This window comes from Pinus tabuliformis, chromosome X (assembly GCF_031772625.1).
Source record: "Pinus tabuliformis cultivar Carrire ecotype Pingquan chromosome X, CPIR1, whole genome shotgun sequence".
Taxonomy (NCBI): Eukaryota; Viridiplantae; Streptophyta; class Pinopsida; order Pinales; family Pinaceae; genus Pinus; species Pinus tabuliformis.
In genome coordinates, this window is record NC_142308.1 from 583,103,955 (window position 1) to 583,116,556 (window position 12,602).

General features: G+C 37.0%; 1 protein-coding gene and 1 pseudogene across 1 annotated transcript; one reads left to right on the forward strand and one right to left on the reverse strand.

The window, feature by feature from the left end:
* Positions 1 to 1,199: 1,199 nt before the first annotated feature.
* On the reverse strand, positions 1,200 to 1,934 carry LOC149141351 (pectinesterase 2-like). Its single transcript, XM_089451219.1, has one exon. The coding sequence runs from the start codon at positions 1,932 to 1,934 to the stop codon at positions 1,200 to 1,202; it is 735 nt and encodes a 244-aa protein (XP_089307345.1).
* A 631-nt stretch (positions 1,935 to 2,565) lies between these two features.
* On the forward strand, positions 2,566 to 3,186 carry LOC149141352 (cytochrome c-type biogenesis protein CcmE homolog, mitochondrial pseudogene; annotated as a pseudogene).
* Positions 3,187 to 12,602: the final 9,416 nt, after the last annotated feature.

Sequence of the window (12,602 nt, forward strand, 5' to 3'; positions counted from 1 at the left end):
TATCAAATTGCCAATGCTAAGCAAGTTAATCAGCATTAATATAATCCACCAAATGTTCTTTTAAATTATTCTTCAAATGTTCCATTATTTATTTTCAAACCTGCATGAATTTTGTGAAAAGTGTGTTTGTTTGTTTTTAATTTTTGTTTTTTGTTTTTTAATTTTTTTGCTTTCATTCAATTCTTGTAATTCTCATGATTCTCTCAATTTTCATGCCCCCAAAGTTTTGTTTTATGCCAAAAACAATCACAAAATACTTAACATAATTTTTTTTTTTTTTTTTTAACAATCATAACATGACTATGATAACCTAATGTATTAAGACAAGCATACAACATAATAACAAAATACATTACCAACATAACAAAAAATTATAACTATATTAATTAATGCAATTATAAAAGATATTAATATATTAATATAATTAATACAATTAATATATTAATATATTAATACAATTAATATATTAACATATTAATACAAATAACATAACAAACATAACATATTATAACATATTATAATTAGATTAATATATTAATATAATTATAATAACAAACATTAACTCATAGTATAACCAAATCAAAACAAAATAAATAAAAACAAAATAAACCTACAAATACAAAACAAACCAAAAGAAATGCAAAACAAAACGGGATTGCAGGCATATGAAGATTTTGGATGGATTAAGCATTTGCCCCATCTCAGCAAATGAAACGGAAACCGCAGGTACAATTGTTGACAACGTTTCTGGAGTGGATTGAGCAACCGAAGTCCTTGCAAGATCCTTCGCCATTTCAGTGCAAAATGGCAACATTCTTCGAAAGCTACTGATGTTTGAGGCTTCCAATAACTTCAACTGCGAACTTGGAGAAAGTGTAACATGCCTGCTGCACTGTTCGTTGAGGATGCCCTGCCGCTTGGGTCGTCTTTACACTTATTAGCTGCCCACTGATTTGTCTCCAAATCCAGAAAATGAGGTCTGCTCGAGGGAAGGGTTAATTCAGTCAGTCACGGTGAAGAAGATGGCTCGAATAATCCCAATCGCATTGGCTTCTGCGATCTTATTAGTGGCGTCTTTTCAATCAGAGGTCAATGCCGCCATTCAGATCTTCAATGACGATTTTCAGATATTGTATGCAAGTGATCATGTGAAGACATCTGATGATGGCTAAATCTGGGAGTTGATGCTTGATAAGAAGTCAGGTTCTGGTTTTCAGACAAAACACAACTACAAATTTGGATTCTTCACCATGAAGCTCAAGCTTGTTGCAGGAGATTCTGCAGGAGTTGTGACTACTTATTATATGGCCTCCAAAGATGAACATGACATTCGTCTTCTTCTTCCGCAATTCCACATTCTCTGCATAAACTCCTGCTTTTATATAAATTACGTATCTCGTATTGCTCTTCTCCGAAGCCGCATTAACGGCCTCTGTAATGGTTCCGTAATTTCCACTCCCGTCCTTGGCAACCACGGAGTTCGGTTTCACCGCGGCTCTAGAAGTTTCCAGAAGCCTTCGGTCTCCGGCCGACATCCAAGACGGAAAATTGTCGGAGTCCATGGGCGGCATGAAATGGGCGTCAGATTGATACGATAGCAAACGGCGATTGTGATTCGGAACAGTCCGTCGCCGCTTGGCCAGTCTTGAAGCCTCGGCCGAAATATTCTTGACCATAGCCAGAGAATGGCTGATCAGATGCGAGATATTCCTCAGCTCGACCACCAAGTTCTGCTTGAGATTTCCATTGGCATGCGAAAGACTATCAAGACATGTGTACTGATTCGTGATGGCGGCACTCAGATATGTCTCGAGATCACTGGTACGCCGTGGAATTGACATGAACGTCGCTTTCTGCAAATAGAAGAGCGTGCCGTACAATTGATCCAGCGTTTCGTCGAATAACTCGAAACAATCTTGCAATGTCCGAGTCATTGCCTCTTTGTCTAAGTCTAGTAGCAGGTTCTCTTATGTCTTCCTCAAAGCGGATGAGCCATGCGGAATGAAAGAATGCACCCTCAGGAACTCATGGAGGGAAAATGAGAATGAAAGCCGAAAATCGAGGCAAAGACATCATGCAAGAGAAAACATTGGTGCAAAGGGAAGTGAGGTAATGTCGAAATACATTCAGAATGTATTTAAATCAAGTTTTTTGGAATCAACTCATTGAAGCCCTTCAAGAAAGCATTGATCTGAGGACGTATTGCTGTTGTGACTCGATGCTCTGCAACAAGATCAACATATTCATGGTTATTTTTCTCAGTCACTCGGATATTGCGACCACCAGGAATCAGTTCATGGTCAGTAACCTCTTCCCTCTCATACAGTATCAGTTTCTCTTCATCCGCATCCATGCTAAACATAAGATCAGACATATCCCTTATGTCATTCTCAAGCATACACTTCAAATTCTTATAGTAATCTGGATCAATAGCTTCGATGTCATGATAAGTAACTTTGAGTCCAAGAATGTGTTTGTAAAATGAACGTGTAAAATGAACATCCAAAAGCTGACCATCAAACAAAGCCTTTGCAACACTCTCCCAATAAATTTGAAGTATGAAAGATGCTCTGTTTAGTAGACAGAATTGGGGTTCGACTAGAACGTTGCTTCATTACCCACAGTTGTAAATAGCAAAGCACCCTTATCAAAGATTACCCTTGACAACGATTGGTACCATTCCCTTGTAAGCCCGCCAGCATCAATGCCTTCCTCCCCTTAAGGAGCGATCCATCCAAGAACAAATTCCGCCTCGGTGGCCTCATTCTAGAAGGGAGCGTGGTGCAGCCAGCCTCGACTACGGAGATGGAGTTCGTTGTCATGAATCTGGTCAACGAAGTTCTGGTACGCCACAAGGGGCCAGTGCCCGATCTCTTCAGAGAAGGCCACTCCGTTGTCGTCGAGGGCTTTCTCAGCCCCATTTCTACTTCTTCATCGTCGGAAAACAATGACACTGAATCCTTCCGTCCCCTGTCGGCCGGTCATGTTGCGTCGGAAAAGGTGAGAAGCAATAACTACTATTTTTCTGCCATCGATGTCCTTGCAAAGCACGACGAGAAATACATGCCCAAAGAAGTTGCTGTTGCCATTGAGAAAAACCAGGCTGCAATTGAAGCTGCTCATGCCAAGCCTCAGCCTCAGCTTCAGAATTCACAGCTCCAAGAGTCCGAGCAAGTTCATTCTTGACCTATTTTTTATATAATAAATCACCTCCTTTTAGTGCACGAGATAATTCAAATGAGCTTCCCTTTGATGAATAGATGCGGTGTATCGCTCTCGTTTCCATCTTATAAAAACAAAAGAATGAAAGTCAATACATTTTTTTAATAATAGTAATATATATATATATATATATATATATATATATATATATATATATATATATATATATATATATATATATATATATATATATATATATATATATATATATATATATATATATATATATATATATATATATATATCTATCTATCTATATATATATATATATATATATATATTATTACATGGGAATTTTTTTATTTTTTTATTTTATTTTTATTTTTTATTATTTAAAAAAACTAAAATTTAAAAAGATTAAGTTTTATCTTAAAAAAAAAAAAAAATTAAGATGATTTTTCACTCATTCACAAAATTCTTTATTGTCGCATTGCAGATTAGTTCTCAAGCAAGAGTATTTTTATTTGGAATAAATCAATAGATTTTCTGATCTTCCTGATCGCATGAAGCGTAGGAAGAGAGCATACTAATCGTTTGATTTGTTTTTATTTATGCAGGGGGGTTTTTAAAAAACTGAATTTAAAACTAGCTAAATACTAAAACATTAGAAAAATCAAACTTGAACTCCTTTGTGAAGATCCTGCTGTCACCAGGTTTCACAAGTTAGTTTTTCTAAAGAAAAATACTAGTACTGAATTAAATTCCTAATGCCTAATCCCTTAGCACCATCCCCGTCAACGACGCAAAAATGTTGGGCAATTTAATTGCTTAAATTGCTTTCATTAAATTATCAACCAGGGAAACTCGTAAGCTTGTGATGGTGCCAACAAAATATATGCAGGAGTAGGCAACTAATTCTATGTCTAACTAAATTATTTACGATTCAATATAATATGCAAGGGAAGAGGCTCCTAATTAAGGAGGTCCTGGTTGTCCTTCCCTACAGTATCATAGAGAAATCATTGATTACATAAAACCATAAACTTGAAATAAAGACAAGAGAATGAACTTTAATTATTGTTCAGATTCAAATAGAGAGAAAGACTAACTTAGTCCCTTGATTGTCCCCTCATACACTAATCCAAACTAAACTAAGATTCATTCATAAGCATAAGAAATGAAATACTTGAAACATAAAAGCAAAAGAATGAATTTCAATTATCATGCAAATCAAATGGAGAGAGAGCCTAACTTAGACCCTTGGTTATCCCCTCATATGCTGATAAGATTTAAAACTCATTCATCAATCACAAACAAATCCTCAAACATCTAAGCAATTAAATGAAATAAGATCTATTGTGAAATAAAATGTTTCTTTCATCCTTTTAGAGTGAGCTCAATTCTCTTAAGAACAAAGTGAAAAAGTATTCCATTTACTACACTAAGACAACTTATATCTAAAACTATATAATGGAAATTTATGTAAAATGAATCTTTATTCTATGCCATCATAAGTTGGATACATGCTCCAAGAGTCCTCTCCTTGGAATGGAGGAGGTACTCCTATTTATACAATGAGATGAGATAACAAACTCATAATGATGATCCACTAATCTCTCTTTAGTTCCATACATTTCTCAACCATCTAGACACATAACCCCCTTTTGTCCTTGATCTTCTCCATGAGGTTTATCTTCTCAAATTCGAATTTGATCCTTCAAGGCCACATAAAGGTGTCTTGGAAGCTTCCTTGGAACCTACACATGTCACAAAAACAACCCACTTTCCATATATAAAGTAAAATATATTATTTTCTAATATTTAATCAAGAATTTCTCTAAAAAATGCTTAAAAATAAACAATATTTGGAAAATATAAATGATACCCATTAATGGTGAATAGTAGGGAAAATGGAGTGACAAGGTGGTGAATAGTGAGTGATATAATGGAAGCATAGGTGAAAAATGTATGATAATGAGTGATATTTGTATGACATTTTTGAAGCCCAACACACAGTTTCATGGGGTTGTCGCAGTCGTGTAAAATATGCGACCCATCCAACCCTTACTAGAATTTCTCATGCGGCATCAGAAACTGCTATTGTGTGGGGCTCGCTAAGTACTGCTCATCCTCCCATTTTATCTGAATTCTGCACACTGTTATTTTTACACAGCAATGCATAGAGCCAACAATGGAACAACAAACTGTAAATATCAGATAATACCTTTTTTTTTAACATAGATACCATTAAAACTTGCTATTATGGGATATTATACAGCCTAGTACAACCAAATAAAAGATTGACACATATGCAAAAGTGTTTTGGAAGTCACCTGTGCCCCCTTGAAAAATGATAGGTCACCTTCGACCAGTTAAATGGAGGAACGACGTACTGACGGCCATCGTACCGTAGTGAAAAAATGGCAAGGTGTACATATTTGTGACAAGATCACAAAAATATCGAGTTGCTGAAATCGATGCATTAGAATGGTAATTATGAATAAATATGGAGATGCTATGAAGTGATGCGAAAAAGGGAAAAGGACAGCTGACGTAGGTAAGATGCTATGCGGTCATTATTCCACTTAAACCGTTATGATTGACTTTTTAAACGATATTGCATGCATAAAAGGTTCAAAAGGAATTGAAAACATAATCTCTTTTGAAATAGAGATAAAGAAATAAGAAAAGGGTTTATAGTTACTATTGATGTTTGAAATATATGACTCCAATACCATCAGCAGAGCTCTGTTGCCCACATGTGTTTATAACCTTGACAAAGTTGCTTTTTCACCCTTTGGAACCATAATCCTTTATGTATGCCTAGGAAAGTTCCTTGTGATGTCAGAATGGCGGCCATTGTGTTGGCTTGGTAACCAGATGGATCACAATGCCATTCACTGGGAAGGAGTGAAAGGTGGACAGGCTGGCTCGTGATGAGACCTCTTGTTCCAAGGACTTTTATTTTTCTGATGTGTCCATTGGATCATATCCCTGGTGTGGTGGCCATAGTGGGAATGCCACTTCACTGCTTCCTTATGATCATTATAGGCTGGCTCATGATGAGACCCCCTATTCTCCATCTGCCAAATCATAGAATTGTTAGTGAAAATATATACATATACATTTTTTCTCTTTTCTTTTATATAGCACTTCCTATTTATATATAGAGGATGGCTCAACACTCCTTAAGAGTAGGGATGGTGGAAGAAGTCTGAACATATCAATAGAAGAAAATATGCCCTTATTCTTATTTACTAATTAATAATCAAAGAGAATTATGAGAATTAGGGAAGAACCAACATGATAAAAGTAATCAATCAATTTGAGTTCTAGTGAAGATAAGGACAGCAAAGTAATATAGATAGTTGTGTCCTTCCCTTTTTCTAATCAATACAAAGCAATCTCATTAAAGATGATAATTTTTCTTTGATTTTCTTATTCCAGCAACCTCTAATTTTGTATCCTTGCATATATTTGTATTCTTGCTTCCAAAGGATCATGAAGAGTGAAACATTATTCACAAAAAAATGCACTCAAAAAAAAGGTGTTGTTCCTTAAATGGAACGGTTGTTGTTCCTTAAGAGGAACAACAAAAAGACAACTGCACGCAAAATTGTTGTTCCTTAAGAGGAACGGCAGAAAGATAAAAAAATTGCACACGAAACTGTTGTTCCTTAAGAGGAACAACAACTGTTCCTTAAGAGGAACAACAAGTAAAACAGACGCAAGTGAAAGTGTTGATCCTTCGGCAGAACAACATAAAAACAAACCGAAGTGAAACTGTTGTTCCTTAAAAGGAACAACAACAAGCAAAAAAAATGACAAAACTGTTGTTCCTTAGAAGGAACAACAATTGTTCCTTAGGAGGAACAACAACTGTTCCTTAAATGGAACAACGTAAAGCATGTGCATACCAAACTGTTGTTCCTTAGATGGAACGGCTGCTGTTCCTTTTAAAGGGAACAACAACTGTTCCTTAAACGAAACAACGTAAACAAATGTAAACGGGACTGTTGTTCCTTAAATGGAATGGCTGTTGTTCCTTAAGAGGAACAACAACATACAAAAACGCAGAATTGTTGTTCCTTAAATGGAATGGCTGCTGTTCCTTAAGAGGAACAACAAAATACAAAAACGCAAAATTGTTGTTTCTTAAATGGAACGACAGCTGTTCGTTAAGAGGAACAGTAAACATATAAACACGCAAAACTGTTGTTCCTTAAGAGGAACGACTATTGTTCCTTAAGAGGAACAACAACTGTCCCTTAAATGGAACAACAAAAATAGACCACACATGGCACCGCTGTTCCTTAAATGGAATGGTTACTGTTCTTTAAGAGGGACAACAACTGCTCCTTAAGAGGAACAACAAAAATGCAAACATGCAAAATTGTTGTTCCTTAAATGGAATGACTAATGTTCCTTAAGAGGAACAAAAAAAATATAAACATGCGCAAAACTGCTGTTCCTTAAATGGAACGGCTGATGTTCCTTAAGAGGAACAACAACTATTCCTTAAGAGGAACAACAAAAAGAAAACACACGCAAAAACTGTTGTTCCTTAAATGGAACGACTGCTGTTCCTTAAGAGGAATAGCAGCTTTTCCTTAAGAAGAACATCACGAAAATTAAATAAAGAGAAAAATGTTGTTCCTTAAATGGAACAACTGCTGTTCCTTAAGAGGAACAACAACTGTTTCTTAAATGGAACAACACTAAAATCTGTACAAAAAACAGTTTATACAAGCAAATTTAAAAAAATAAAAGTTTATATACAAAATTCAAAAACAAATGAGTTGTTTACTGGATTGATGCTGAGGATGGGTTAGCCTCCTCAGCGAGAATGCATGGTGGAATCTTCCTGTAACTGTTGGTAAAAGGACTCCTTGGTAAGCGGTTTGTGATAAAGTCGCACTTGATGACCATTCGCTTTGAAATAATATCCAATACCATCAATGTTTGTCAATGTAATGGTGCCATTATCATGCACCTTTTGTATCTCATAAGGTCCTAGCCATCAGGTTTGGAGTTTTCCGGGGAAATCCTAGAACCTTGAATCTTATAGGAGTGCCCAGTGTCCTTCGTGGAAGATCTTCTTTTTAATAAGGGCATCGTGCCATTTCACTCTCTGTTGTTGAATTAATGCAGTGTGTTGAAGAGCTGAGAGCCTGATTTCATCTAATTCATTGATTTGTTGTAATCTATTGGTATGAGCTTCATTTAAATTCAAACCCACCTCCTGCACTATTCTTAATGTTTGAATCTCGAATTCGATTGGGAAGATGGGTTCCTTACCAAATACCAATTGATATGGTGAATATCCCGTGGTGTTTCTCCATGTTGTGCGGTATGCCCACAAGGCTTCTGGCAATCTTGAAGCCCAGTCACGTCTATGTGATGCAACTGTTTTTGTAAGTATTGCCTCAATCACCTTATTAGTACTTTCTACTTGGCCATTTTCCTGTGGGTGGTATGGAGTTGTAATTTTGTGCTGAATATGGTAATTTATCAATGTTGTGACAATCTTTTTACCTACGAATTGCGGTCCTCCATCTGTAATTATGTCTCTCGACAGGCCATATCGCACAAATAATTGGAAAAGAAAATGTATTACTGAATCCTCTGTAGCTCTTGGCAGCGCCTCTGCTTCAACCCATTTAGTAACATACTCTGTTGCAACCAGTATGTATGTTTTTTGATTGGATGATGGGTTAATAGGACCAACAAAATCTAGCACCCACCACTCGAAAGGCTCGATTACTAATTGCAGGTTCAAAGGCATCTCATCAGATTGTCCAGGGCGTCCTGCCCTTTGGCAGCTATCACAGGCTTGAAAAACTTTTTAGCATTTTTAAAGGTAGTGGGCCAGTAATAACCTGTTTGTAAGACTTTGTGACTAGTTTTGCGGTTTGCAAAATGTTCGCCACACGGTCCATTGTGGCATCCTTTTAGAATGTCAAACACTTCATCTTCCCGAATGCATCTTCTGATGTGCATATCTGCCCCTGTATGGAATAAGTAGCCCCCAATCCAAGAGAATCAGGTACTGCACTGCACTATTTGTTTTCGTTCATTAGGCATTAGGTGCTTGGGTAATTTTCCCACTGCCAAGTAATTTGCAACGTCGGCATACCATGGTGTTCTGACAGTAACAACAAATAAATGTTCATTAGGAAATTAATCCTCAACTGCTGCTGCGTCCGCTGGCTTTGGCATTCGTGAGAGAAAATCAGCTACAGGGTTTTCTTTTCTAGGCCGATCCTTAATTGTGATGTCAAATTCCTGCAAGAGAATCAACCATCTTGTCACTTTTCCATTTGTAACATGTTTATTTGCTAAATACTTAATGGCAAAGTGATCTGTATAAAACTACAGGATATCTAGTTATATAATGTCTAAATTTATTTACAGCATATATTACAACTAAAAATTCTTTTTCAGTCACAATATAGTTTAATTCAGCAGGAGATAGATTTTTGCTGATATAATATATTGCATATGGCTTTTTATCTTCTTCCTGTCCAAGAACTACTCCGATTGCTGTGTCTGAAGCATCAGATGAAATTTGGAATGGAAAATCCCAATTTGGGCCCCTTAGCACTGGGGCTGTTGATACAAGCTTTTTTAGATCCTCAAAAGCACGGTCACACTTATCTGTCCAAATGAAATCAATATTTCCTGTTAGTGCGTATAAAGGTGCAACAATCTGAGAAAAATGCTTTATAAATCTTCTATAATAACCAGAAAATCCCAAAAGATTGCGTACCTCTGTTTGTGTGGTAGGGGTAGGTATTAACAAAATTATCTGAACTTTAGTCAGATCTACCTGTATTCAGTTGATAACATATAATGACCTAAGATGAGTCCCTCAGTCATCATCATATGACACTTTTCATGGCTCAAACAGAGCCTGGTGGAAATGCATCTTTGCAACACTTTTTCTAATGTTTGTAATGCTGGCTCAAAGTCATCCCCATAAGGTGTGAAGTCATCCATATATATTTCGAGCCCTTCATTTATTAAATCTAAAAAAATGTTGAGTACAACCCTCTGAAATGTGGAAGGTGCATTGCATAGCCCAAAGGGTAAGACCCTGTAAGCAAATGTTCCCCAAGGACAAGTAAAGGTAGTTTTATCCTGATCTTCAGGGGCAATCTAGATCTGATTGTATCCACTGAAGCCATCTTGGAAATAAAAGAATTTCTTTCCTGCTAAAGTGTCCAAGACCTGATCAATGAATAGAAGGGGGAAGTGGTCTTTCTGGGTTGCTTTAGTCAGTTCTCTATAGTCAACACATATCCGCCACTTTCCATTCATTTTCGGCACCACTACTAATGGAGAGATCCACTTGCTGTCAAATATTGGGTAGATAAAGTTTACATCTAAAAGCTTTTGCAATTCAGCTTTCACAATATCCTTAAGATGAAGATTTAATCTCCGTTGGGGTTGGCGAACGGGTCTAGCATCCTTTTTTGTATAGATGTGGTGCATACACAACTGGGGATCAATTCCTTTCATGTCTGGGTAATCCCATGCAAAGGATTCTTTATATTTTCTTAGGAGTTGAACTAGCTTTTCTTCTTGTTTAGCAGTCAGGTTTTTCTTAATGTTCAAAGTTTTTCTTGGCTCAATTTCTATGGTTTTGCTGTTATAAACAGAGGTGGTTGGTATTGATTGATCATGAGTATCTTTCAGGGGATCTTCTTCTACTTCATTATCAAATGCTGCTTCGATCATGTGACATTTTAGATGGGATCTAGTTTCTGGTTGGTTAATGAAGCTGTTAATGATGTTGTCCTCTGTTTGGTCTTTAAATTCGAGGGCATATTCTATGGTTAGTGGTGATCTAATGTTTTCAGTTAGTATGATACATGCTATTTTTTTGTTTTGATTATTGTTAAACTTGGCTGGGTTGGAGGATATAAGGCTAAATTATTTACATTGCTTCCTCTTGCTATAGTCATGCTGCCTTGTCTACAACCAATGTAAGCGTCAGTAGTTGCTAGCCAAGGTCTACCTAGAATTAAGGGGTGTCCATCCAGTCGGTTTTTAGGATTGATGATCAGAAAGTATGTAGGGTATTCCCAAGAGTCTACATACACCATTACATCATGTAATGTGCCTTTTGGTTTGACTACCGATCAGTCAGCCAATTCCAATTAGGTTGTGGTTGGGTCTAATGATGTAATGCCAAGTTTTTGATAAGTGGTGGTTGTAAGAATGTCGATTGCAGCTCCTAAATCAACTAAGGCATTGAGGAAGGTGCATCCATTGATTTGCACCGTGACTATAGGATTTCCTGTGTCCTCATATTTTACATGTGCTTCTCTTCCTGATAGTAAGTCAGATAGGGTACCGACTACATGGACAATTGGATTTGTTGTTATTTTCCTCTTTGGCTTTTTCATACATAATTCTTTGATAGTTTTTTCATAAATCGGGATGTCTTGATAGCTTGAAGGAGTGGAATTTTTATACAAAATTTTTTTAGTTCTCCCAAAAGATCAAAATTTGGATGTTCTATTGTGCGAGGTATGATCAGTCGTTTTGGGAATGGTGGAGAAGAGGTGGTTTCTTGTTCATGAGTTTTCTGTCTAAGCAGATTCTCTTCTTGTAGTGTTTGTTCTATAGGTAATGGATTTTCAGTTTGAACATTTTTATCTCCCTCTGATTCTATTATACGCCTAGATCTTAATTGAAGGTCGTTGCACTCCCTTAACTTGGTTTCTGGTTCTGGTCCTTCAATTATTTGCACAGATTGAACTGGTCTATTGTTGGGGTTCGGGTTGGGTTGGGCTGGGAGCTGCGGTCTTAAGTTGGTCTGGGGGTTTTGTTGCAATGTATAAGGTGCTGGCAGTGTGGGTTAAGGGAGATGAACCGTTCCAACTGGCTGATTTATGGGTCTTTGCCAGTTTGACTGCCAGTTTTGACTCTGCGAGGTGGAGGGTGACCATTGTGTTGAATATGCATTATTTTTCCAAAATTGAGGACAATAAGGAAATTTCGGCCAATTGGTTTGATTTGGCCATGGTGATATGGGGAATGGCTGTTATGACCAGCTGGAGAGAGGTGGTTGATTCTGCCACATTCCATTATACTGCTGATCATTACATTGAGGAGGTTGAAAAGAAGAGGATGGATCAATGGGCATACCTGTTTGTCGCGACTGCCACTGGCGGTGCTGATTTAGTAGTTGAACTGGTTCTGTTTCTTCTTTTGCTTCTTTGTAGACTGCTTTCAGTCCTGGGAGTGATGGGCAACTTTTTGTGGCGTGATCTTTCATACAAATAGCGCAGATTTTGACCATATCCAGCGGGCACTCTTTGTGGCTATGTTTCTTTTTGCATTTAGGGAAGAATATCGCCAAATTTTGTTCCGCTTCTGCTTTCTTTTGTTTAGCTTGCATAATGTCCAACTGCATTGTCAGAGTCCCTAGA

Coding starts and splice junctions, on each gene's coding strand:
- LOC149141351 (XM_089451219.1), bottom strand. CDS start 1,934: ATGACTCGGACATTGCAAGATTGTTTCGAGTTATTCGACGAAACGCTG.